The 27342-nt window shown below is 41.8% G+C and overlaps 1 protein-coding gene across 1 annotated transcript in view; it reads left to right on the forward strand.

Moving 5' to 3' along the window:
• Positions 1 to 2919: 2919 nt before the first annotated feature.
• LOC139409050 (microtubule-associated protein 1S-like) overlaps positions 2920 to 27342 on the forward strand; it is a 45272-nt gene continuing 20849 nt past the window's right edge. The window contains exons 1-2 of the mRNA XM_071153709.1: positions 2920 to 3097; positions 19916 to 20017. Coding sequence (XP_071009810.1) covers positions 2941 to 3097; positions 19916 to 20017 — 259 coding nt within the window. The 5' untranslated portion in view covers positions 2920 to 2940. The remainder of the gene's footprint in view (positions 3098 to 19915; positions 20018 to 27342) is intronic.

The following is a 27342-nucleotide window of genomic DNA, read 5'->3' on the forward strand; positions in this document are numbered from 1 at the left end:
ACAAATCTCCAGGTTGTGACGGATTAACCTCTAAATTTGACAAAACCTTCTCTGAAGAAATAACACAATTTTTACTTGAAACCTTTAAGGAGGCTATAAAGAAGGGAGAACTACCTGCATCTCTGAAGCAAGGGGTTATTACTCTTATACCTAAACCACACAATGATCTATTAAATATTGATAATTGGTGTCCAATCACACTCCTAAATAACGACTACAAATTTGTCGCCTCAATCTTTGTGAAGGGTTAAAGTCATGCTTGAATGATCTGATTGATGAATGTCAATCAGGGTTTATGAAAGGGCGCCATATATCTAATAATCTGAGGCTGGTCTATTGGTTGACTTCCCTGTTATCTTATTTTGGGATTTTCAGAAAGCATTTGATACCTACCGTAAGTCACAATTTTATCTTTGATTGTCTTTGAAGTTTGAATCTTTTTTTGTTGATGCTATTAGAACTCTATATAATGGTGGCAATAACTTTATCAAACTCTTTCATGGAACATTCTCAAGGTTTAACATTTACAAAGGAATACGACAAGGTTGTCCAATCTCACCTTTTTATTTTTGTTAGTATCTCAAATCTTATGCTCACTAGTTTATCAAAGTCAATTTGAAGGCATTACATTCCAGGCCAGAGAGATCAAGATATCCCGACTGGTGGATGACACCTCACTTTTTTTGAAAAATGTGTCACAAGCTAGATTAGCATTGGATATTGTGAAGCAGTTCTCCAAAATCTCAGGTTTGGTTTTAAATCTCTGTGAGATGTTTGTTCTGAAAGGTGCTGTCAATCAGCATCTCTGAAAAAGATACTGTAACATACCTCGGTGTAAAGATCACCAAACATCTTAAGGCGGTGAATGTTCTTCATTTGAATCCTGTAACTGGATCTATCAAAAGGTCGAGTGCTTTTATCAAAAGCTGAGGGGCTATCTCGTGCATCCTATTTTTTTTTCATCTATTGACTTTTCCAAATCCACTTGCTGTACCTTAGGCTATTGTACAACTTCATATGGAAAAACAAGCCACATAAGATAATAGATGTTATCACCAACAGGGTTTGTGATGGCAGTCTAAATGTCTTAGACTTCACTCTCTTTAATCAGATATCAAACGTCATTTAAAAAATTATCATAGTTTCTGGAATATTATATCTAATTTTGTTTTCAGAAGCTCTGGGCTTAATTTTTTTACTACAATGTCCCTATATTGTGGGTAAACTTCTTGTGAAATTGGTGGATTTTCACAAGCAGGCTTTAACGTCCTTGGCTTTGCTGTATAAAAACAACTTTTCACCTCATAGGTGTTTTATATGGAATAATGGGTCGATATTACTTAGAAACAGGATGCTATTTTACCGTAACTGGTTCTCAAAAAACATTGTCCTTGTCAGCCAATTAGTTAATATTAGTGGGAATATATTTACAGAGCTCGGAAAATGATACTGTTATAAAAGCTATAACTAGTGGGATAAAAACTTTTCTTCAGAATAATGCATATTTTGGAACATCTCCTATTGTAAGCGATATCCAGGTGAATGGCATAGGTTTACTAGATAATAAATTCAACAATTGTTTATGAAGGGATATTTTATACAGGAATTGTTTGTTTGATGTAAACACACAAATGTATGGTGACCAATAAAGTAAAGGATATCTCCTTTATGATTATCCATAGATTCTACCCGTGTAATAGCTTGATTTCTAAATATATACCTAATGTTACCAGTGAATGCAGTTTTTCTGAACTAGAATCGGAATCTATCGAACACTTATTCTGTAATTGTTACATTGTTACTACACTGATTCCACAATTGAACGTCAGTATGTCATAAATCTCTTTATTTTATTAGGAACATTTTTCAAACAAATCTAAAATAAATAAGTATTTTGTAAGGGTTTCCCAAAATTCTGACACAAATTTACATTCAAAGAACAACATTCTCATGTTCTTTTTCACAGAAAACACAGATATCATCAATAGCCACAAATTTGGATATCATAGAATTACATGGATATATCGTATGTAAAATTTAAAAGTGCACTTCCTTAACTTTGCTTGGTATACAATATTTGTAAGGCCTCAACCATGCATTTTTCAAGACAATGTCAGGAATAAGCATGTTCCAGAAAATTTCCTCTCTGTGTAAATTGGTTTTGGGAATGAAGAACTTGTCTTATATATTTATTAAAACAAGATTTCTCAAGTAAGCCCAAGCCTTCCAATCTAAGTTCTGGATAAACTTTGTGATCATTACCAAAGCTAAGATGAGTTTTCATTAGTGTAGTTAGACCACTGGGAACGGCTTTGATCACAGAAATAAACTCTTCCAATGTTATAAATTGTTCATATGTGAGAATATTACCCTTGTCGAAAACATCAAGAACAAAGTCAATATTCCTCTCATGCAAGCTGGGGTAGAACAATGACTTATTCCTTACAGTTATGTCTGAATTATTCCACAAAAGAGCTTTATTGTGCAGGAAACATATTTTCCAGGCTATTAACACTTGTTGGTGAAACCTAGCCAGTTTAGCAGGTAATCTTTCAGGAATATAATTACATTTCAGTCAAATTGAAAACCTCCCAATTTATTAAACACATTATTTGGAATGAAATACCATATTGAATCAGTATTGATCAAACATCTTTCAACCAGTTGATCTTGAAAGTGTTTTCTCATAGATGTTTTGAACGCACTGATGAAGTCTGAAGTCCGAGATTTTTGAGTTTCCAGTTGTTTTGAACGCGGCAGCATTGGCCAATACATCGCATTAGCAGTCCAGGGTTTATATACACAATTGGTTATTTAATGTATCGTTAACACTGGCCACAGGGATTCGGTTGGTCTTGCGAAGTGTCAATCTACAGATTTTCCGCCCTATAGATAAAGTAGGGGCGTCTCTGTATGACATCATTTGCCAAACTTTTCAACATGGCGACACAACAAACGGAAGCGATCGAAGCAATGGAAAATGCGAACCGAACTTCGCATCCTGGCTTCAGTAACGACAAGTATTCTCTGCTCGTCATTGTCGGTGGACATAGTCGGACTGGATTTGTGGACTACGTGGTGGCAGAGATAAAGAGAGGTAATGTGGCTCAATGTTGATTGATTTAGTGCCAGACCGCGCTTCCACCTCCCGATTTGGCTCGAGCTAGCGCCTTCAGTACAGGTGACGTTGCATACTGTATTACTGCGTTTTCAAGTATATTCCGTCAACAAATGGTTCTAATTGCAAATCAACACACACATCAGCCAATTGTCACTGAAATATCCCATTAGGGTCGTGAATATATGTAAATGTTTTCCACGACGAAATACAACGTTAAAGATGATGCCACATGCAAACCCCGTTTGTAGTAGACATTAAATGGAAAGATAAGGGAGGAAAAAGCCAGTGAGGGATATAATAGCAACAAGGCTGTTGGATCTCCTGGCAGATGGTTAGCAGAGGGCATCTGCATGGTGTGTAAGTTAACATAACAAAATTGTCAATATGGTGTGTTTAGTGTAAGTTCATAAAACAAAATGGGCAATATTATTTTACTTCATTTACTAGTTGATCACTAGTTTTGGATGATCTTGCCTGATAGACCAGCTGTCAATCAGACCATAAACTAGACCGCTAGGTTAGCAACGGAAGTTTAAACTATTTAAAATGATCAGGCAAAAATGTAAAGGTAAGAGAACAATTAATGCAATGGGATGGTTTAGCACTTGCTCTATAATGATTAGTTCTGACATTTAAATCTTAAATACTGTCTTCAATATTTACGAATACATATTTTGTGTAAATTATCATTTATTTATTTATTTATTTAACACATTTCAGCACTACATAAAGTTTAAAAATAAAAAATAAAATTTTTACACACATTTCGCCGTAATCATTCTGGGATTCAAGTGTTAGACATGTCCCAAACCCTTCCTCCAAACTTTTTTGCTCGCTTTGAGGACAATATAGTGCCACTGACACGGCCCGCTACCAAAACCTGCGGACTCTCCTTCACTGCAGCGGACGTGAGTAAAACATTTAAACGTGTTAACCTTCGCAAGGCTGCAGGCCCAGACGGCATCCCCAGCCGCGTCCTCAGAGTATGCACAGATTAGCTGGCTGGTGTGTTTACAGACATATTCAATCAACCCTTATCCCAGTCTGCTGTTCCCACATGCTTCAAGAGGGCCACCATTGTTCCTGTTCCCAAGAAAGCTAAGGTAACTGAGCTAAACGACTAACTCGTCATCAAGCTCGAGACCCTGGGTCTCGACCCTGTGCAACTGGGTACTGGACTTCCTGACGGGCCGCCCCCAGGTGGTGAGGGTAGGTAACAACATCTCCACCCCGCTGATCCTCAACACTGGGGCTCCACAAGGGTGCGTTCTCAGCCCTCTCCTGTACTCCCTGTTCACCCACGACTGCCATGCACGCCTCCAACTCAATCATCAAGTTTGCGGACGACACTACAGTGGTAGGCTTGATTACCAACAACGACGAGACGGCCTACAGGGTGGTGGTGAGGGCCCTCGAGTGTGGTGTCAGGAAAATAACCTCACACTTAATGTCAACAAAACAAAGGAGATGAAACAGCAGAGGGAGCACCCCCCTATCCACATCGACGGGACAGTAGTGGAGAGAGTAGTAAGTTTTAAGTTCCTCGGCATACACATCACGGACAAACTGAATTGGTCCACCCACACAGACAGCGTTGGGAAGAAGGCGCAGAAGCGCCTCTTCAACCTCAGGAGGCTGAAGAAATTCGGCTTGTCACCAAAAGCACTCACAAACTTCTACAGATGCACAATCGAGAGCATCCTGTCGGGCTGTATCACCTCCTGGTACGACAACTGCTCCGCCCACAACCGTAAGGCTCTCCAGAGGGTAGTGAGGTCTGCACAACGCATCACCGGGTGCAAACTACCTGCCCTCCAGGACACCTACACTACCCAATGTCACAGGAAGGCCATAAAGATCATCAAGGACAACAACCACCCAAGCCACTGCCTGTTCGCCCCGCTATCATTCAGAATGCGAGGTCAGTACAGGTGCATCAAGCAGGGACCGAGAGACTGAAAAACAGCTTCTTTCTCAAGGCCATCAGACTGTTAAACAGCCACCACCAACATTGAGTGGCTGCTGCCAACATACTGACTCAACTCTAGCCACTTTAATAATGGAAATTGATGGAAATTGATTTAAAAATGTATCACTAGCCACTTTAAACAATGCCACTTAATATAATATGTTTACATACCCTACATTACTCATCTCATATGTATATACTGTACTCGATACCATCTACTGCATCTTGCCTATGCCGTTCTGTACCATCACTCATTCATATATCTTTATGTACATATTCTATATCCCCTTACACTTGTGTGTATAAGGTAGTAGTTGTGGAATTGTTAGGTTAGATTACTCGTTGGTTATTACTGCATTGTCGGAACTAGAAGCACAAGCATTTCACTACACTCGCATTTACATCTGCTAACCATGTGACAAATAAGATTTGAAAGTACAAGGCTTAATTTTCTGTTATCTTACCTAGAATGACTGTTTGATGTGCAGGTGGTCACCAGAGTTCTAATTATTGGCTTTGATGACCTTGTCATTGAAGAATATTCATAAAAAATGTCTATGCTATTTTGTTACCAGTATATAAAGCTTGGGCAGTTAAGCTGCATTTCGTTTTCTGTCTGTACACCATATAAGATTGTTCTTGATGACTGCAAGTGCCTCTGAGTGAATTAAGGTAACTGTGCACTTCTACCATGAATCACATTTATTTCAATTCCATGATCACATGACATGATGCAGAGTTGCCTCTGTCTGGTAGTGGCAGGGGCTCCAGTTTGTGTGTGCATTGGAATTTGCTTGGCTCGTAGTGTTGAGAAATCAATAGCTGTCATTTCCCACTTCTGATTAGCTGAGGGAAGCTGTTTTATGTTCATCTTTTGCAGACTTGCATTACTAGCCACACAGCAGATCATTCTTACATCCCATTGCAACAAGCCAATGGAAGGGCTCAACATTTGTACCCGCCGCTCTAGCTAAGGAGCCGAATAGCTTTTGCCTCACTTTCCAAGGACATTGCTCCAGAGAAAAGTTGTGGTATGTTTGTTTACTAAACACGGCAGGAAACACATTGAGCAGGCGGAGACATTTTAGATTACATTTAGCCTACGTTGTATCTTCCTCATCCCTTTAAGACTGCTTGACTTGGTGGAAAATGTATCTTGGCTTGCATCCATAAAATGCACTGTGTTTAAAGACTCCTGTCTGGTTCCAAGATGCGACTGTGCTGGACTTCTGGAGGTTTTTCTCACCGGGGAGGGACTTCTCCAGGGTCAAGACAGGGGATCATTGTAAAGGTCTGGCCTCTTGAGACCACTCAAGACCTCAGGGTCCTCTAGTCTCACACGAAATCATGGAATGGGTGGGCTTTTCCCCCAAGCTTGTAAGGGTGCCTCCTTGCTGTTTGTTTTAGTTTAGTTACTGACATACAGCCCTGCGCATCTGTCAGGGTGTTGCCTTAATAGCTCCGACTTTGTAGAAAGAAACAGTTTGCGGTGAGCTTCGAACACGCCAAGGCTAGTAACATTCACAAAGCTTGTTTGTAACTTGCTTGTAGCTGATTTATTTTTTTCTTCCCACTCATGCTTCAATGAATAGCAGGAAATTATATTTCCAAGTAACGTCAACATCCTGATTTGTGTCACCCCGTGTAGCGTTAGTTAATGGAAGCATATGCCATTTTTTTATTTTTTTATTTCTTCCGGCTACTTCGAAAATGAGTAACAAATCAAATGGTGATGAGTGATTCCTCAAACACAGACAAAAAATAATGATTTTTTAGGATTTTCACAAAATGTAATCCATAGAATAGTCCCTTGGTAGAAGGATTGTTGACATATACAGTGCATTTGGAAAGTATTCAGACCCCTTCCCTTTTTCCACATTTTGTTACATTACCGGATTGTGTGGAGGCACAGATCTGGGGAAGGGTACATAATGTCTGCAGCATAGAAGATCCCCAAAAACACAGTGGCCTCCTAAACTTCTTCCATTTAAGAATGATGAACTACCAAGACTCTTCCTAGAGCTGGCTGCCTGGCCAAATAGAGCAATAGAGGGAGAAGGGTCTTGCTCAGGGAGGAGACCAAGAACACAATGGTCACTGACAGAGCTCTAGAAGTTCCTCTGTGGAGATGGGAGAACATTCCAGAAGGACAACCATCTCTGCAACACTTCACCATTCAGGCTTTTATGGTAGAGAGGCCAGATGGAAGCCACTCTTCAGTAAAAGGCACATGACAGCCTGCTTGGAGTCTGCCAAAAGGCACCTGAAGACTTGAGAAACAAGATTCTCTGGTCTGATGAAACCAAGATTGAACTCTTTGGCCTGAATACCAAGCATCACGTCTGAAGGAAACCTGGCACCATCCCTACGGTGAAGCATGGTGGTGGCAGCATCATGCTGTGGGGATGTTTTTCAGTGGCAGGGACTGGGAGACTAGTCAAGTTTGAGGGAAAGATGAACGGTGCAAAGTACAGATGAAAAGCTCAAGAACCTCAGACTGGGGGCGACGGTTCACCTTCCAACAGGACAACGACCCTAAGCACACAACCAAGACAACGCAGGAGTGGCTTCGGGACAAAAATTCTGAAAGTCCTTCAATGGCCCAGCCAGAGCCTGGACTTGAACCCGACCGAACATCTCTGGAGAGACCTAAAAATAGCTGTGCAGCAACACTCCCCATCCAACCTGACAGAGCTTGAGAGGATCTGCGGAGAAGAATGATACGAACTCCCCGAATACAGGTGTGCCAAGCTTGTAGCGTCATACCCAAGAAGACTCGAGATTGTAATTGCTGCCAAAGGTGCTTCAAGAAAGTACTGAGTAAAGGGTCCCCCCTAACATTTTTTTCAATATTTGCAGAAATGTCTAAAACTGTATTTTTGCTTTGTCATTATGTATTGTGTGTAGATTGATGAAAAAATTAATATTCAATACATTTTAGAATAAGGCTGTAATGTAACAAAATATGGAAAAAGTTAATGGGTCTAAATACTTTCTGAATGCACTGTATCTATCTCCATTACTCCAGTATCCATGCACATTGCAAATATGGTATTGGAACTGAACCTGTATGTCTATAGTATGCTTACTTACTTATTGTGTTTGTCATATTTCTTATTTCTCATGTTTTCTTTTCTACGGATTACATTGTTATTGATTATTGCATTGTTGGGGTTTGAATTGGCAAGAAAGGCATTTCACTGTACTTGTGCATGTGACATTAAAACTTAAAACTGAAACTTGAATATTTCATGGCCCTAAACCCGCCCACCCTGCGGATATAACCGTGGGGACTGCGTGTTATGAGTCAACCCGCGCATCACTTGTACACCTTTAGTCACTCACCCTTCTAGATAGCTAGCACTGGTTAGGCTGTTTCAAGATAACTTATTTCACCAATTAGCAGGCTGGTGTTCGACCTGTGGCAAAGTTGGTTCGACATTGGATAGTATTCTTTTGTCTGGGTTACATGAGGAATCACTTTGATTTGATTTCTGTGCCCTTTGCATAGGCTTGTAGACTCTGCTGCTACATTTTAGCATGTTCTCTTTCGGATAGTTTCCCCATGCTCACAAACATTTCTTGATTCCCATAAATTCATGCAAGTTGGCAACTTGTGTACCATTACAAGGATTGACTGCAAATGTCAATGAATAGTTTTGGTCTCAAAATATGTAATTGTCATGCCTGCGTCAGTGTGCCTTGGCAGCGTTCAGTGTGATGGAATGGTGAAGTCTCTTGAAGAAGCCAGCAGCCCTGAGTGCCCAGCTACGCTGCCGAGCATAAATAATGCAACCTATTTACTTCAGCTTGGCTTCACCAGCGTGCCAGAGAACAGAAGTCTTCGTTGTCAGGACGTACACGTTGGTTCCTCCACTACCCCTTTAGCATTAGCTATTCGGAGTTACCTTATCACCATCCAGACAGACTCCAACAACCGTGCAGTTCAGAGGCGAGGTGTGGATGTACTACCCATAATACCCTGGGTTGCTAGGAGAACATTGTGCTTAAAAAGCAGAGGTTGGGTAAGTTGGTAGTGGCATTCGATGTTGTCCACCATGTCTATCTGGTTCAGCTTGGGCTGGGGAGGGTACTAGGGACGATGTAGCTGTGTGTCTGAGTGTGAAAATACTGGACTCTGCCTGCATCTTGTTGAGAGCCCCATAATGAGACTTGATGTGTAAAGTTCAGTCATTAGCAGTGTTTCCCCTAGGATTTTGTTTTAAAGCAATGGAGAAGTTAGCCGGCTACGGGGGTCTGGGTGAATTCCCCCTGGAAGTTTTGTTTTTGTACACTGGGAATGTTACTTCTGGTGACTTTTTAAAAACCATTTCAACTCCAATACATGAACATTTAATTATGCCAAGCTCATACTGACACATACCCATGAGCCCCCTGTCTTGCATCCTCACCCACTGAGTCCCGTCCGACACCGGATGTCCATGAACTTGAAAACTAGTTGAAATTTGGTCAGTCCACCGTGGCCTTGATGTTAACGTCCACAGAGAGAGCGGACTGCACCAAATCTGAGCCTATCATGGACGTATGTTTAGCAAGTTTTGATAGTACAGTGAGTTGAACATAGAAGAGTACTGTACAGTTAAAGTACAGGACAGTGACTACAGCACAGTCGATTATAGTACAATGCAATACAGTAGAGTAAAGATGTCTAAAGGAGAATGACAATAATTTCCATAGTTATGCATTTCTGTGTAGTACAGATCGGGGATACATTATCGTAATTCCATTACCAGGTGTAAATCCACTTCACTTACTGTAGTTTAATAACCAAAATATATATTTTTTCAAACTCAAGGTGCCATGTCATAGCTGACATACCATTCTTTCTGCAGACATCTTTGGATCTTAATTTGGAGCAGATATTTAATATTTTTTGAAAAACCTGGTTGCATTAAAAACAGATTTTATCGTAATTCCATTACCAAAGTTTGCATCTGCAAAGTTCTTCCACTAAATTTAGGTTTTGTAAATGTTTCCATGGAAATTGTTAAAAGTAGTCCTCGTGCATAGAGTTGTATGTTTTTGTTAAACTTTTGAAATAAATCCTTTTTGTTTGGCGTACATTTTAATGCTAAAACTGTGTTAAAGCTTAATTCTGTTACAGTGGAATTGCCCGTCAGTATCTGTGTTGAGGCTATGTGACTGATGTCACAAACACTTCCTCTTGTGTGTGTGTGTGTGTGTGTGTGTGTCACACTGCTCACCATATCCTTCCCTTCCTGGTTAGTGATGGAGGCAGGCGCTTTGTTAATGATTTTGTTTGGGGAACAAGCCTGAAGAAATGGTCTTGTGTTGAAGATTCTGAGTATAACATGATTAAGTGTTTGGTGATGACTGTCAATTTTTTTTTTCTTCTATGAATGCAGACCCTGAGTACTGTATCCCTCCTACATGGTCACCATGCTTGTGATTGCTGGCAAAGTGCAAATAGAAGAGGGGCTTCCTATTAAAAGAACAACGCTGTGCAGATGGTCTGTCTGTCAGTTGGTTCAGCTGTGCTGGTTCTTATGTGTTGTTGTAATGTGCTGATGGACGGCCTAGAAAAGATAACAGACATTTTGACCTGCTGGGGTTTTCTTTGCTCCAACCCAACGGTGGGTCAAACCAGCCCTAGTCTAGCCCAGACAAGTCTTCTCTTGTCTGAGACTTAGCAGCTGCCTCTGTGTACTCTAGAATCCTCTCAGCCCCATTTCCCATCTGCTACCACCAGTGTCCAGTGTACTCCCTCTTGAGTGTCTGTGTTGTATGTGCCACTGGCTTAACACTAGACCCGCTAAAGCGGCCATTTTGACAGCTCATGAATTGATTTTATTATTCTGCCATTTTTAAAGCCATATCCCCTCTGTCGTTGACTTTTCCTAAATAAGTCTATATAACACACTGCCATTGTTAGAATTGTTATATCACAAACAGAACTGGAATTAGAACCAGTTTTAGGAGGGCGTGTCATTATTTGAATGGTTTTCCCCGTTGCCCCTTCTCCCATCAGTAGTTCCTGCCCCGCTCATTCTCCCGACATTGGAAGGTGCAGTGGCCAGTTGATAATCACCCCGGTAATTGCCTCAACTGAACCTAAATGAATCATGATCTCTCTGATTTTTCTTCTGATTCTACACCTCCGAGGCCTAAGTGCAAAAAAGCCAGAACGGTGTGCACTGAGCAGGTCCCCCGCGCCACCACCAAATGAAACGGTGAGAAAGGAAGGGAAAGGCACCGTTTTGGAAAATATCCACATCGGGCAACAGGTGAGCAAGTGTCGGAGAATGTGGTGATGAGGCTTGTGGAACTTTACGTTGGCAAGGGGAGAAATGTCACAGTGGACAATTTCTTCACTTTACTGTCATCGGTGAACAAGTTGCTTGCAAATAAAACAAGCTTAGTCGGCACCATGAACAAAGTAAGACTGGGAGCTTCCTCCCTCAAAATAAGGCACCTGCCCAGTCGTTGTACTCCACAACGGTGCTGAAGAATGACAACACTCACACTATACCAATTAAATGCAAGAAAGAGGGGTTCTGTCATGAGCAACATGCATCCGACAGTTGCCATCGACGGGGACACAATAAAGAGAACCGGATACTGTTACGCAGTATAACCAAAGATATGTCAATATTGCATAATACACATTGCCATATATATACTGAACAAAAATAGGAAGGCAACATGTTAAGTATTTGTCCCATTTTTGAGTTGAAGTTAAAGATCCCAGAAACAATCCATACTTTCAAAGTGCTTATTTTGCTAATTTTGTGTACAAATTTGTTTATCCATGTTAGTGAGCATTTCTCCATGGCCAAGATAATCCATCCACCTGACAAGTGTGGCATATCAAGAAGCTGATTATATTGAATGATCATTACACAGGTGCACATTGTGCTGGGGACAATAAAAGGCACTCAAAAATGTGCAGTTTTGTCACACAACACAATGCCACAGATGTCTCAAGTTTTGCAGAAGTGTGCAATTGGCATGGTGACTGCAGAAATGGCCATCAGAGCTGTTGCCAGATAAATGAACATTACGTTTTCGACCATAAGTTGCCTCCAACTTTGTTTTAGAGTTTTGGCGGTACGTCCAACCGGTCTCACAACCGCAGAGCATGTGCATGGCGTTGTGTGGGCGAGCGGTTTGCTGAAGTCAACGTTGTGAACAGAGTACCTCATGGTGGCGTTGGGGTTATGGTATGAGCATGCATAAGCTACGGACAACGAACACAATTACGTTTTATTGATGGCAATTTGAGTGTACAGGGATACTGAGTTCCTGAGGCCCATTGTCATGACATTCATACCTCGTGTTTCAGAATGATAATGCATGGCCCCATGTCGCAAGGATCTGTACAAAATTTTCCGATTGCCACTAGGCATGAAAGGGGGGCAAAAAAATGTCATGCTCTGATCTGGTGATCTACTTATCCCTTGTGCAAAACAGACAATGGCTGTGTTTGTCTGTACGGCGCTCACTAGCGTCTGAATATTTTATTCAGTGTTTGCTAGCACCAGCTTTGGCTGGACCAAGTTAATACAATAGTTGATACAATGTTTCAAGTTTCTTGCAAACAGGCCATGCATAGCCAATGTGATTTATATGATATTTGTTTTATCAGGATATTTTCTACCTTTGGGCTTCAAAGTGGGACTATCATTTGTTTTTCAACAGGACAATGACCCAACATACCTCCAGGCTGTGTAAGGGCTGTTTTACCAGCCAGCTGATATGTTGATGATGTTGTCGTTCAGCCACAACTCCGTGAAGCATAAGATATTACAGTTTTTAATGTCCGGTTGGTCGTTTAATCTTCCTCGTAGGTCGTCGATTTTATTTTCCAATGATTGCATGTTAGCTAGTAGAATGGAAAGCAGTGGGGGTTTATTCGATCGCCTATGAATTCTCAGAAGCCCGACCTCCATCCTCTTTTTCTCCGTCTTCACGCAAATGACTGGGATTTGGGCCTGTTCCCGGGAAAGCAGTGTGTCTTTCACGTTGGACTCGTTAAAGGGGAAAAAATTATACATTAGGTATATCAGATGACCTGGCCTGCACAATCCCCCGACCTCAACCAAATTGAGATGGTTTCGGATTTGTCGGACCGCAGAGTGAAGGAAAAGCAGCCAACAAGTACTCAGCATATGTGGGAACTCCTTCAAGACTGTTTTAAAAGCATTCCAGGTGAAGCTGGTTGAGAAAATGCCAAGTGTGCAAAGCTATCAAGGCAAAAGGTTGGCTATTTTTGGTTACTACATGAGTTCATATGTGTTATTTCATAGTTTTGATATCTTCACTATTATTCTACAGTGTAGAAAAGAGTAAAAATCAAGAAAAACCTTTGTGTGTCGACCGACCGACCGAGACAGACATATCTCATCTATCTCATTTTTCAATTGTTCGAAAGAACAGAAGACTCTCGTTCTACCAAATTATTTTTTAGTCTGGGATGGCCCGAGTAAAGAGAGAGGAAGAGGCGAAGCAAGGTTTCAGTCTCGCCAAAATAAGCCCTATGTGTTTCTATGGGCTTATTTTGAACCTCAGCTTGTCGCCTTTCTTCCCTTCTTTGGGACAACGACTCCCATTATTATCAATTGAAATTGGGTGGCCAGTCCTTCTGGCTGTGCCGGCTGGAGATTATAACAGAATATGGCCAAGATGTTCAAACGTTCATAGATGACCGGCAGTGTCAAATACTAATCAGTGGTTGTAGAGGGTGCAACAGGTCAGCACCTCAGGAGAAAATGTCAGTTGGCTTTTCATAGCCGATCATTCAGTTAGACAGCAGGTGCGGTGGTGAGAGGGTTAAAAACAGCAGGAGCACAACCAGGTGGACTGGGGACAGCAAGGAGTCATCAGGCCAGGTAGTCCTGAGGCATGGTCCTAGGATGATATATATTAGGATGATCATTTCGTCATTACATACAGATCTCTGGTGTAAATGGGAAGGTGCACACAGCACAGAAGGAGACGAGACCAAAAAGACAACATGAGAACAAGCGGCCATAAACGCTCATAGAAACAAAAGAAACAAAACCGTGCAAAAACATTTATTCGACTTCATTAAATGTATCGTCCAGCCCTAGTTTGTGTGTGTGTGTGTGTGTGTAAGGTCCAGTGATTGTGCATGGAGCCCAGTGCAAGAATGTCAGCGCAAAAAAAAGGTGCTCAATGCAAATAGTCTGGGTATCCATTTAATTAACTGTTCAGCAGTCTTATGGTTTGGAGGTAGAAGCTGTTTGACAATTTTTAGGGCTTTCCTCTGACACCACCTGGTATAGAGGTCCTGGATTGCAGGATGTACTAATTGATGCACTGGACAGTACGCACTACCCTCTAGCGCATTGCGGTCGGATGCCAAGCAGTTGCCATACCAAGTGGCGATGCAGCCAGTCAAGATGCTCTCAATGGTGCAGCTGTGTAACTTTTTGAGGATCTGAGGGCCCATGACAAAACTTTTCAGCCTCTTGAGGGGGGAAGTGGCGTTGTCGTGCCCTCTTCAAGATTATGTTGGTGTGTTTGGCTCATGATGGGTTAGGGCTGAGCAGTATACCTTTTTTTACGATATACTGTTATTGATGCACGGACCAGTTTGGGTTTTTACTTTACCTTCTATAACGGTACTTGAATGTTTGGTTTGTTATCTTATACGCGGTGTGTAACGTCCATTTTTATAGTTTACTTCGTTACTTGAGTCCTCTCTCGCCACTCTCTCTCGATGCCGCTTTCCACACAGACCTTTCACTCAAGGAGCTCATTTGTTGTTCCTCGACCACGAGACACTTGCGTTCAGTCTGCATGGTCAATGCAGCACATGCAACAATGTTGATGACAACGACGCTGTTTTTACTTTGCTTCTTAATATAAATCCACTAACGTAAACTCACCCCATTCCGTACAAATGTGCGCAATCGCAACGTTCAAACGAGGCTACAAAGAAAACTAATGGGACTGTGTTGACTTCAAAATCTGGGGTGTGAACTACGTTTCTATTCAAGAGTTGATCGACATGGTGATGGCTCTATAGTATTGGAGTAAAGTTGAGAACTGACCCTCCGTTACATCGTGACGTGTCATGGCGCAACGTACAGCACGCATAAAGCAACTATTTCTGTCTTACAATCTCTCCACCAGGTGTAGCACTTCTCTCATAGTTTAAAAACAAGAAATGGACAGTGACGGGGGTAAGGGGGATACCTAGTCATTTTTTGCGTCATCATTGTATGCGATCATCATTCTCAAAGCCGCTGTTTACTTCTAAGATCACTTTAGCACCGCCCTAAAAACCCCATTCAAAACCTTCAAATAAGTATGTAATGACACATCAACTCTTTATAGTGTTTTATTTACATTTTAGAGGCCATAAGGGAATAAGTTGGACAGATCGAGTGGAAAAAAGCAATGTTCCCACACATCTCTCCTTCTCACTATCACGCGTTAGTTTCCCGTTCCCACCCGCCATTTTTAAAAAGACCCGACGGGGCTCATTGCCTTCTTGAATCATGCAGAAACGGGCAGCGTGGGGTTCATGTAATTGATTCTGTTGGAAATGGGAGAAGTTGTGCTTTACAATGGTATTGACATTACAATTGATCTGGAAGTATTACGTTTTTGGGGCGCTAAAATTAGGTCAATTTTACGGACCAAGGCAATGTACAAAAGTGAGTCAGTTTACGTTAACGTTTTTATAATTACACTATTAGTTTGTGTTTCTTACATCTGCAAACAGCTAGTTTCTTTTCTTAGCAAGTTGTTCCTAAATCTTGTTAGCTGCTAATTGTTAGCTGCTAATGCTCATCGCTAGCTAGCTAATAAATGTACTGAGTAAAAGCAAACATAATTAGCTATACAGTCTGATAATACTAGTGATGGTTTAGACCTAAATCAGCATGTTTTTGCAACAGTATCTTCTAAATTAAAGAGGAATACACAAAGCAAGAATGTTAGCTACATGAAGTAGTTAAGAGAAAACGTGCCCCAATTTTTCTTTGGGGGGGAGGCCCATATCACTCAGCCCTATGATAGGTTCTTAGTGATGTGGACACAGAGGAACTTGAAGCTCTCATACCGCTCCAATACAGCCCCGTTGATGTGAATGGGGGCGTGCTCTTCTCTCTGTTTCCTGCAGTCCACGATTAACTCCTTTTGGCTTGCTGACGTTGAAGGAGAAGTTGTTGTCCTGGCACCACACTGCCAGGTCTCTGAGCTCCTCCCTGTAGGCTGTCTCGTCATCGGTGATTAGGCCCACCACAGTCGTGCCTTCTGCAAACTTAATGATGGTGTTGGAGTTGTGCCCGGCCATATAGTTGTGGGGGAACAGGGAGTACAGGAGGGGACTAAGCATGCACCCATGTGGTGGATGTGCGGCCCATCAGGAAGTCCTGAATCCAGTTACAGAGGGAGTTGTTTAATCCCTGGGTCCTTAGCTTAGTGATGAGCTTGGAGGGCACTATGGTGATGATCACTGAGCTGTAGTCAATGAACAGCATTCTCATGTAGGGGTTCCTTTTGTCCAGGTGGGAAAGGGCAGTATGGAGTGCAATAGCGATTGCGTCATCTATGAATCAGTTGCGGCGGTATGCAGGCTTGAGCAGTAGGTATACCGGGGTATTTGGAAAAAGCCATGGTATGGTTTTTCAATACCATCAAATAGGGCTTGGCGATGTGGTCAAAATCTTATATCCCGATATAGGTCATTTCATATCCCGATAACGATACATATCACGAAATACACATTTTCTGTAAATTCAATGAATAAATAGTTTATATAAAATGACCACATGTGAAGGCTTATTTCTTATTACATTTTGAATTATACTCAACAAACAAAAGGTATTTGCATTTGGCCCCTTGGGTCGAGTGTTTGCACCAACTCACGAAGCCCCCTGTTTCTCGACCGTGTAAATTGGGGCCATGTCTTTGCAGATGCAAGTTGTAACTGCAGCTGTTCTCCTTCCATCTTCGTAATTCTTTGCCATATGGCGTGCCGCGGGCAAAAGCCTCTTGCAACGTCTGAGTCTGGGGTTTGTTTTGAGCACTCGACTGTACTTTTTTGGGTCTCATCCGTAGACTCTCTCCATACTGTTTCACGTGATTCTTGCGTAGGTGGTAAGAGGTTAGTGGTGTTTGAGCCTGTTGTTAGGACCGGCCTGCGGCATATTTTGCAGAGGACGGTTTTCTGGTCCGTGTCAGACTTTTCATACCCAAACCACGTCCATGCGACCGTCTTTTAGGTACGGTCTCCGTGCTCTGTGTCGCGTTCTCTCCATGTTTGTTTGTGTTGCAAAGCGACTTCCAATTGCCGAACAATATTGCCGGAAAGAGTGTGATTTGCGACACAACGAAATTAACGATAGAAAAACGTCTATCGTTTAATATTATTCTCTATCGTCACACGATATATATCGCCCGGCCCTACCGTCAACTATTTTTTGGGGGAAGTTTTTCAATGATTTTGAATATTTGTAGCAACTTTTTAAGTTAATCCCTACGTTAGGAGATAAAGCAGATTGAGTTCTTCATTTCACATTATTTTACCGTGAAACTTACCGTAGATCCCCAGAACAGTTGAGCCAGTCATGTGTTCCCTGTAAAGTGCATAACAAGAGAAAGCTGAAGCTGGTGAGTCCAGTAAGACCCTTTTTAGTACTGTTTTCCTTTTGAATCAATTCATTTCACTTAGAATGTGCATGCAAATCAGGACAAATGGCTAGATCTTTTCAGTGCAAGTTCCAAATCACTGCCAGACAAAGATGTTTGTCTGTTGAGGTTATACGGAAGTAAAGTAATGCCCAGATCCATGTTCTTCCCTAGCCTGGGTGCTATTCTGAGACATTTGCTTCAGTCTTTTCAGTCTAGAAACTAGGAATTGTTATACAGTGGGGCAAAAAAGTATTTAGTCAGCCACCAATTGTGCAAGTTCTCCCACTTAAAAAGATGAGAGGCCTGTAATTTTCATCATAGGTAGTACACTTCAACTATGACAGACAAAATTAGAAAAATAAATCCAGAAAATCATATTGTAGGATTTTAATGAATTTATTTGCAAATTATGGTGGAAAATAAGTATGTAATTTGCCAAACAGTTCAGCAGTAGCCTAAAAATAGCCACAGAGTATAATATAATAGTATAATAATGACTTTTATAGATATCGTCCCATCTTCATTTAGTAGTTCCAGAATGAGATGAAACAACCTTGGGCTTGGTCCCTGGGCCAGTGGTCTCTCACCTTTTTTTTGTTAAAATGTTCATGCCAGGAACTGAGCAATGAATACAATTTGTTGAGGAGATACTGTCCTCTCGGGAGACTAGTGGGCTGCCTTGCAGTGTTTAAAAAAAATCTTCTACTGCTTTTTTCTGTTTTTGGAGAAGTAATAAAAATAACATGTGTTGATGAGGTCGGAGCTAAATTTGTCCCAGCCAGACAGAAGGGGAGGCTGCTTCCTCTTGCTTTGTCATTGTCCCTCTTGATCTTCACTATGGTGAGCGAATTCAAAAGCAGATCTTCTCTCTGCAATGTTTCATCATACATATGGTCGTATAGGCAGGGGAATGCATTTTTTTGTCTTTTGCCCTTTGTGTTCAAATAGGCCTGCAGTATGTCTTCATTACAATATTTAGATTATTAAATTAGAAGTCTGTCAATTTGCTCACCTCTACTTCGCTGTTTAGCATGCATTACTTTTTCTAGTAGAGTTGAATCTGATATTGCCCTCCCACTGTTAGTTTGTTATGTCATCACCACATGCAATGCTTAAGCCCTTAAATGGCCAATCCCTTTACTGCAGTGTAGCTCTCTTGTCATGCAGGGCACGTCATATGGACCATATGAATTCTGTGCCCTCCCATTTTGAATTTGACACTGCACCCGTGTACCACATTAGACATGACAGACATACCCTTTGTATACATTTTCAGGCAGTATACATTTTCAGGCAGTATATGCTATATAGCTTAATTGCAGCAAAATTGTAGATGAAATGTATACATTATATTCTGTCTTATTATCCATTTGTCATACTCTTAGTTCATGTCTTGGTCATTTTATTGGTTTTTGTCTATTTTTACATAATGTTATTGTACTTCTGCTATGTCATTGAGTCTAGGAATTTGAGGCCTCCGTTCACTTATTAGCTGCATGGTATTTATAGCATGTTGACGTTACAAAAAGTACCTCCAACAGTGACAGAGCCATAACCTATTATATTGTTTACTGTATGTGAGTTACTTATTAAAGGTGCAATATGCAGAAATTGCTCCGCCATTTCCTAGTTGCTAAAATTCGAATAGTTCGAGAATATAGAATCATTGTACCACCTAATCCAGCTGTGAAATATATTTTCCATAACCAAAAATATTGTATTTTCAGCTGTTTGACGCTGGTGTAGCCCAAAAAGTTACATATTGCAGCTTCAACTCAAAATATGTTTGTAATTTCATTACCGGTACACAAGTAGCATTTTCCATGTTGTCTGTGAGGTAGTCTCTCAGCCCATCCCTGAAGTCTTTGCTTCCCCAGTTGTAGTTTCAGTTTGAATCCTTCCCTTTTCTCCTCTAAAAACAATCCCTTAGCCTGACCGACATTAACACAAACCTCAACGATGTAATTCAACTAGGCTGTGTTGTCCAATAATCGGGTTGTAAAATGGCAGAGAGCTATGTTATGTCTGTGTATGTTATTATGAAGCAACTCTGAGCCTGGGCACGTTCTACTTCCAGCTCTGGCTAATTACATGCTGTTGACTTGAGTATTGAGTGTTCTCCTAACCACCCTGGTGTGTGTGTGTGTGTGTGTGTGTGTGTGTGTGTGTTTTCACAGGCATCCGCTCATGGGATGTGGACCTGACATTCTGTAACCTGGACGAGCAGCTCAAGCTCTTTGTGTCTCGACACTCTGCCTTCTTCTCGGAAGAAATAAAAGGTAAGGAGCTTTTTTCATCCGTCTATCCTTCTGGGTAAAAACATCAGTGACTGAGCTGTGAAACCCCTCCCTTTTGGCCCTCGGTATTAAGTCTCTCGACACAATGGTGATCATGGCAAGGGATCCGTAGTCCTTGATCGGCTTGGTTTCGACTGTACGTCTTTATCCGTTTCAACGCAGAAAATTATGTCTTAATGGTTCCTGTTGTGGTTGGTATAGTGAGGACCAGCTGCAGTAACTTGCGACAGTCTATGTCAGGTCATGCTGGAACAAAAAGCTGAGGAGCTGCCCAGGTGATTTGTCATACCATTTGTGAACTGTACTTGGAATATTTTGACAGGCTCTCGTTTGCTGGTGTTGTGAAATAGTTTCAGTTTTTTTTGCGGTCCACTGAGCCAAGGCAATTAAGTACACCAAATTGGTCAAACCTGGCTCTCTTCTGAACATAGATATTGTCCAGTATGTTGTCATAGATTCGCCCCCTCTATACTCCGTTTACTATGAGTTTAGCTTTCTGCCTGGCCCAGTTCATTGCATTTCAGCTCGAATCGCTCATAGGAACTAGAAGTCTTGTCGCTGCCGTTCCGGTGCTTTCATTGTGTCACCGATAGGGTGGAAAATTCCATCATAGGTCATGAGCAAAAAGCAAACACGGTGGCGTGTTTCAGCAAAGGCATGTAATAGTTCCACATAGTTGTCCCTGGGCCTGTTTGATGAGCTGCCACTCATCGTTACCGCAAAATGCCATCTCCTGTTGACATAGGTAGAATGATGTAGCATTAATTAGCTAGGTCTTAAAAAATCTCACCATTCTCTTTGACCTTTGCATTGTGCATCCTGATGTTCAATCTCCGTTGTTCATTCATTGCCAGATCTATCCGTGAGCTGCCAAATGTCTGAAGAGCTATTGATCTAAACAATGCCATTATTTATCCTGTCCAAATATTGACCCTTACTTGTACGCCTGCTATTATTTTCATTATGTTGTCTGGATCTTTATCAAAGTTCATTCAATGAGTTACATTGAATATCTTTGTGAATGTGGTTTATGACCCACTTTTCAAACTCGACAGCTGTGAAATTGAGCAAAGACACATGATGAAAAGCAAAAAAAAGCTTTACTAATTTTCTGTGAAACACATTGTTACATCTCATGACAGTCACAGTTCTTAGAGAAGATGCCATAAGCATAAATTAGTCAACCATTCTAAATAGTACAATAGTTGCTTTGAATGTGAATATCCATTCTGCCATGCTCCAACAAACTGAGCCATTGGAACCTCCTTACATTACTCTATAGCTTACAATCCATTTCGCATTCTATTATTAACCCCTGTTAGGTGTGTGTGTGTGTGTGTGTGTCTCCCTCCCTGCTGTTGGCATGCTGGGTCACAGTGGTTAGCAACACGGCAGTACCCTTGGACTTGGGGTTTGCGTGCGGAGAGGCCGTGGCTGGGGGCTGCAAGCCGCTTGTGGATTAGAAAGTTTGACTGGCTCGGCTGGTCAGGGTCTGCTCAGTCAGGCAAACACCAGCGAGTTTACACTTGCCCAGCGTCTTCACACTCGAGTGGAGATGGAGCTCGCTTCCCCACAAGGTTTTATCTCCCGTGATAACTCCCATCTTTTACATCTGGTTGCTCTGCCAGCGTCTTTCAATTCAGCCCCACTGAAAAGCCTCATTCGGATAGACTGATGAACTTTTCAGATGAGTGGGCTATTTATTTATTTATTCACCATCCAGATAATCGACAATACATCTGGAAAAATTCTATAATTGACTGAGAAAAATACTTGTTTTGTCTTCTCCTCAGCCAAACATCTACTTGAGAAATCTAGCAGAGTATCACCAGCCTTGGTCAAGGGAGAAAGCGTGTGCCCTTCTTAGTTATCTGCCCATCTGCCGCTAATGATTGACTCATGTCTGTTTTATTTGACTGGCTGGGATGGTGTATACAATGCCATGGGTGGTAACGGGTGCTGTCCACTACCAGTGGCCAGCTGGCTGTTTCTTCATGTCAGGTCAGTTGATAATTTAAGCTAAGTGATGTTTTCCAAAGCCCAGATAGCGACCCACTCTAGTTACAGCAGGAGTTGTCTTGCATAGCCAGATGTCGTATTCTCATGTTTGCTCTGTATAGTGACGCCTGGAAATGTCAGCTTTCTCAAGGTGAGAACGCTCCTGTGAGATCCAGAGGCCAACAAGCAACCTCCCTTTTTTGTCTGCTTGTAGAATAACTTAAATGCCACACACACCAGACTATAGCTGTAGAAATACTGCAATTAGACCTGTACTCTGGAGACAATCTTATTGGGCCTCAAGTGTTCTTCCTTTTACACCTCAACAATGCAACTTCAGCAGAGTAGCTCCTTCCGACTGTTATTTGTATATTTGCAGTGTCGTTTGCGTGGAGAGTTAGTGGGGAGGACAGAGGAATGAGACGGGTTGGTTGATGGAAAGCAGAGGGAGAAATACCAGGGAGAGTGGGAGGAGGAGAGAGTGTGTGACCTCACAGCTGAAAATAGTTTGCCACAGCTTGTACCATCCTCGCCCTGAAGCCCATCTTCTCTCAGTTACCAGAACATTTGTTTATCCTCGGGACAACTTCCTCCTCCAGTGTCAAGAACTACCTCGCCCAACCTTCAGGCCTCTCCCATTCACAATCTGTGTGTCACACCCCCAGCACCTGCAATACATCCACACTTTCACTTTCGTGCTAGCTCAGGCTATCACAGCTCTGTAAAAGGAATACTATGTTACTGCAGTGCTCCACTATGGAATCTGTGCTGCAGAGCCTCTCCCGGGCAGCAGGCTGACTGACTAATGGCAGGCCAGCTGTTGAGGAATGTGGGGCGTCAAAGCCTGTGTGTGTTTACACTAGAGGAGTGCTACTGGGCAGGGTGGTGCAGGATGGGGGCGCATGACAGTCATCAGGGGGCACATGGTGTGCCACACAGTGCCTTGCCTTGCTCTCATTTCACAGGCCTACAGTATAACCTTATCCAGAATGGGCTAATTCATGACAAATACCTAATACAAATAAGTTAGAATATACAGTATTTTGGAGGAAAGTTACCAAACAGAGTGACACAGTTTTAGTAATTAGGCTACTCTATAGCTGTAAGCTAATGAATATGATACTGATAGATATATGTTTTGGAAAAGGGGACTTCTACCCTTGAGGCTGACTGTCTCCTGTTAGTGGGCAGGGCTCCCGGCTGACTGTCTCCTGTTACAGTGGGCAGGGCTCCCGGCTGACTGTCTCCTGTTAGTGGGCAGGGCTCCCGGCTGACTGTCTCCTGTTACAGTGGGCAGGGCTCCCGGCTGACTGTCTCCTGTTACAGTGGGCAGGGCTCCCGGCTGACTGTCTCCTGTTACAGTGGGCAGGGCTCCCGGCTGACTGTCTCCTGTTACAGTGGGCAGGGCTCCCGGCTGACTGTCTCCTGTTACAGTGGGCAGGGCTCCCGGCTGACTGTCTCCTGTTACAGTGGGCAGGGCTTCCGGCTGACTGTCTCCTGTTACAGTGGGCAGGGCTCCCGGCTGACTGTCTCCTGCTACAGTGGGCAGGGCTCCCGGCTGACTGTCTCCTGTTACAGTGGGCAGGGCTCCCGGCTGACTGTCTCCTGTTAGTGGGCAGGGCTCCCGGCTGACTGTCTCCTGTTACAGTGGGCAGGGCTCCCGGCTGACATTTTCCCCTGGTGGCACCAGTCCATGATTTGGTCGCAACCCCCCCCCCCCCCCCAAAAAATAAAATAAAATGGAATTTGAGGTTTCACCAATGTGATTGCTTTGGTGGAAGCAGTCAAGTCTAATGTGTTTTACAAAGTATATTGAAAGCAGGTGCTTCAACACATGTGTGGTTCCTGAGTTAATAAAGCAATTAACATCCCATCATGCTTAGTCATGTATAAAAATGCCCAGTTGCCCATTATTCAGCTACCATGGCTAGAAGAAGAGATGTCAGTGTCTGAAAGAAGGGTCTCAAAGGAGCATAGGCTGTTTAAGTGGTGTGTGTCTGACTGTGTTTGTCACAAGATCTCAATTGAACACTTATGGGAGATTCTTGAGCGGCATCTGGGACAGCGTTTTCCACCACCATCAACAAAACACCCAATGATGGAATTGCTTGTGGAAGAATGGTGTCGCATCCCTCCAACGGAGTTCCAGACACTTGTCAAATTCATGCCACGGTGCTTTGAAGCTGGTGGCTCGTGGTGCCACAACACCCTATTAAGACACTATGTTGGAGTTTCCTTTATTTGGGCAGTTACCTGTGTTTTCAATGGGATTTTGTTTTTTATCAGAGCTGCTTTTATTATTTAATTTGTCATGTTCATTAAGTGGTTATTACTGTAAATCCTTTCATGACTTAGGATGTATTGGTATGTACTACTGCCACATTGCATATACATACTGTGAATGCAACTGTTTGGTAGTACACATCCAATTCCCTTCGTATGAACTCCGAGGACAGTGCCAAAAATGTCCTTATTTGAGTCAGTTCTCATGGATAATCCAGTCTGAAGCCCAGTATTTTATTGTATATATTCTCCCTGTTAAATGAATTTGACCTTTTTCTTTTAGCAAGATTAAGACTACTACTAATGTCCTTCAAGCAGTCCGCTCTGGATTCTTTGTGATGAAAGCTGCAATATGCTGCAATATGTAACTTTCTGGGCCACCTGACCAAATTCAGATAGAAATGTGAGTTATAGATCTGTCATTGCAAGCAAGTCAAAGAAGCGGTAGTAGAGATGTTATAAGTGCACTATTTCTATGCTTCCCATTCTTACGTTTTGTTTTTGCGTCTTTCACTTTCGGTTTTGTACACCAGCTTCAAACAGCTGAAAATACAATATTTTTGGTTATGGAAGAGCTATTTCACAGCAGTTCAGATGGTACAATTATTCTCTACACTATATTTGCTTGTTTTGTCATATTAACCGAAACAGTAAACATTTTAGCAACCAGGAAATGTCGGAGTGATTTCTGCATAGTGCACCTTTTTAAATCCGATTGCTTTGGTGAAAGCAGACAATTCAACTTGTTTAAATTGGCTTTGAATAATAGCTTTCTATGATGAAATTGAGTTGTGAATTAGACACTTGTTTTGGTTTGATTGTGTAGTCTAATAGGTGTCATGGAAATCAACACTGATTTGACCATTGTGTTTTCAAATATCCCTTAAAATATGTGCAATTTCTTTGTTGGATCATAAAATCAGAGCACATTATATCAAATAGTTTGTTTTCATGCACTCTTGTCAGATGCTGAATGTTTATATAATGTTTATAAATAAATGTGTGTTCTGCAACAACAACCCCCCCCCCCCCCCCCCCCCAGACTTTATCAAACAATTCGCAAAACGTCACTAATGCTGCTGAACGTCATTCTCTGTGGCAATATGTTGTTCAGTGGCTAGAGGACACAGTAATGAGAGAGATTATATACTACTGGAAAACGTATATGCTGCTGAAAATATTAAGATATAAGCTTATGTATCCTATATGAGGACTCATGAAAGGCGTTTGGCTATGTTTCATTCAGTCGCACTCCATTTAACAAGAGAACAAACACAAAGCCGGCACCTGGCAACTCCGCTGGCCTATCTCTTCTCCCCTCTCTCTAGTTTGAATGAGAAGCCAATACACAGTGCATTCAGAAAGTATTCAGACCCCTTGACTTTTTGCACATTTTGCAACGTTACAGCCTTATTCTAAAATGGATTTTAAAAATAATCCTCAGCAATCTGCACAATACCCCATAATGACAAATGCGAAAGCAGGTTTTTAGATATTTTGCAAATTTATTAAAAATGTAAAACAGATTCCTTATTTACATAATTATTCAGACGCTTTACTATTAGACTCAAAATTGAGCTCCGTTGCATCCTGTTTCCATTGATCATCCTTGAGATATTTCTACAACTTGATTGGAGTCCACCTGTGGTAAATTCAATTGATTTGGAAAGGCACACACCTGTCTATATAAGGTCCCACAGCTGACAGTGCATGTCAGAGCAAAACCCATACAATGAGGTCGAAGGAATTGTCTGTATACCTCCGCAGGTCCCCAAGAACACAGTGGCTTCCATCATTCTTAAATGGAAGAAGTTTGGAAGCACCAAATAGCTGGCCGCCCTGCCAAACTGAGCAATCGGGTGAGAAGGGCCTTGGTCAGGGAGGTGACCAAGAACCCGATGGTCACTCTGACAGAGCTAAGAGTTCCTCTGTGGAGATTCTTCAACAAAGTACTGAGAAAGGGTAGATGTAATATTTCAGTTTAATTGAATAAATTAGCAACATTTTCAAAAAACCTGTATTAGCTTTGTCATTATGGGGTATTGTATGTAGATTGAGGGGAAAAAATATTTTTTTTAGAATAAGGCTGTAATCTAACAAAATGTGGAAAAAGTCAAGGGGACGGAATACTTTCTGATTGCACTGTATATGAACCGCAATGTAGTTTGAAACTTTTTTTGAGCAATTCAAAAAACTGACAGAGGCCTATTCGAGGAGAGAAACATCGATTTGAACTTCTTGCTTGCTGAATAGCTATAAAATAGGCTACAGTGTTGGCAATAAACTGGTGGGGAAGTTTGATGAGAGTGACATGTAACTAACTCTGGTGTGATGTGATCACATTGGCTAAATTTACATCTTTCTGCACTGATGCTTTGCAAATGTAAAAAAACAGGCAGAGAAATTAATTAATTGACCTCTGTGGCAGTGTCCCAGATAACAATTTATATTGGTCAACAGCTTATTTTCACGTTAAAAAAAAGATTTAAAAAATCTAAACCGCTCCGGATAAATAATTGACGGATAGTGACAGGATGATATTTTGCAGTTGGTGTGAACAGCATCATAAACAAGAGCAAGGGTCTTTACTGAAAATAGGCCTTTTAAAAGGTTAAATCATGACAGGAGCATTTGATTCTTATTAAAGAGATGCGTCCAGACAAGCTACTTTAGAATCAGCGAACTCATACACCACCATAAAAGGACCTGTCAATCAAATACACCAATGTGTATTTGATTGACATGTCAGACACAAGCAAATATTTCTCCTTTCCTTAAAACGTATAAAGAAACCTAGGCCTACCTTGGTGAATTGACAAGGAAAGTATGAAGGGGAGAGAGACAGTTATGCAATCGTATGAAGATGAAATTGACCATCATTAAAATATAAGTAAATACACGCAACATGTCCATAGCCTATTTATCAGATTCCAAATTGTACCATGCCATTTTGGAGAGGATTGGCACATTATCCATTTGACAGAACATTAGCGCATTATAGGACTCCGAGCCAGAATAACCTTATT

The sequence above is a fragment of the Oncorhynchus clarkii genome, chromosome 5, assembly GCF_045791955.1.
Source record: "Oncorhynchus clarkii lewisi isolate Uvic-CL-2024 chromosome 5, UVic_Ocla_1.0, whole genome shotgun sequence".
Lineage (NCBI taxonomy): Eukaryota > Metazoa > Chordata > Actinopteri > Salmoniformes > Salmonidae > Oncorhynchus > Oncorhynchus clarkii.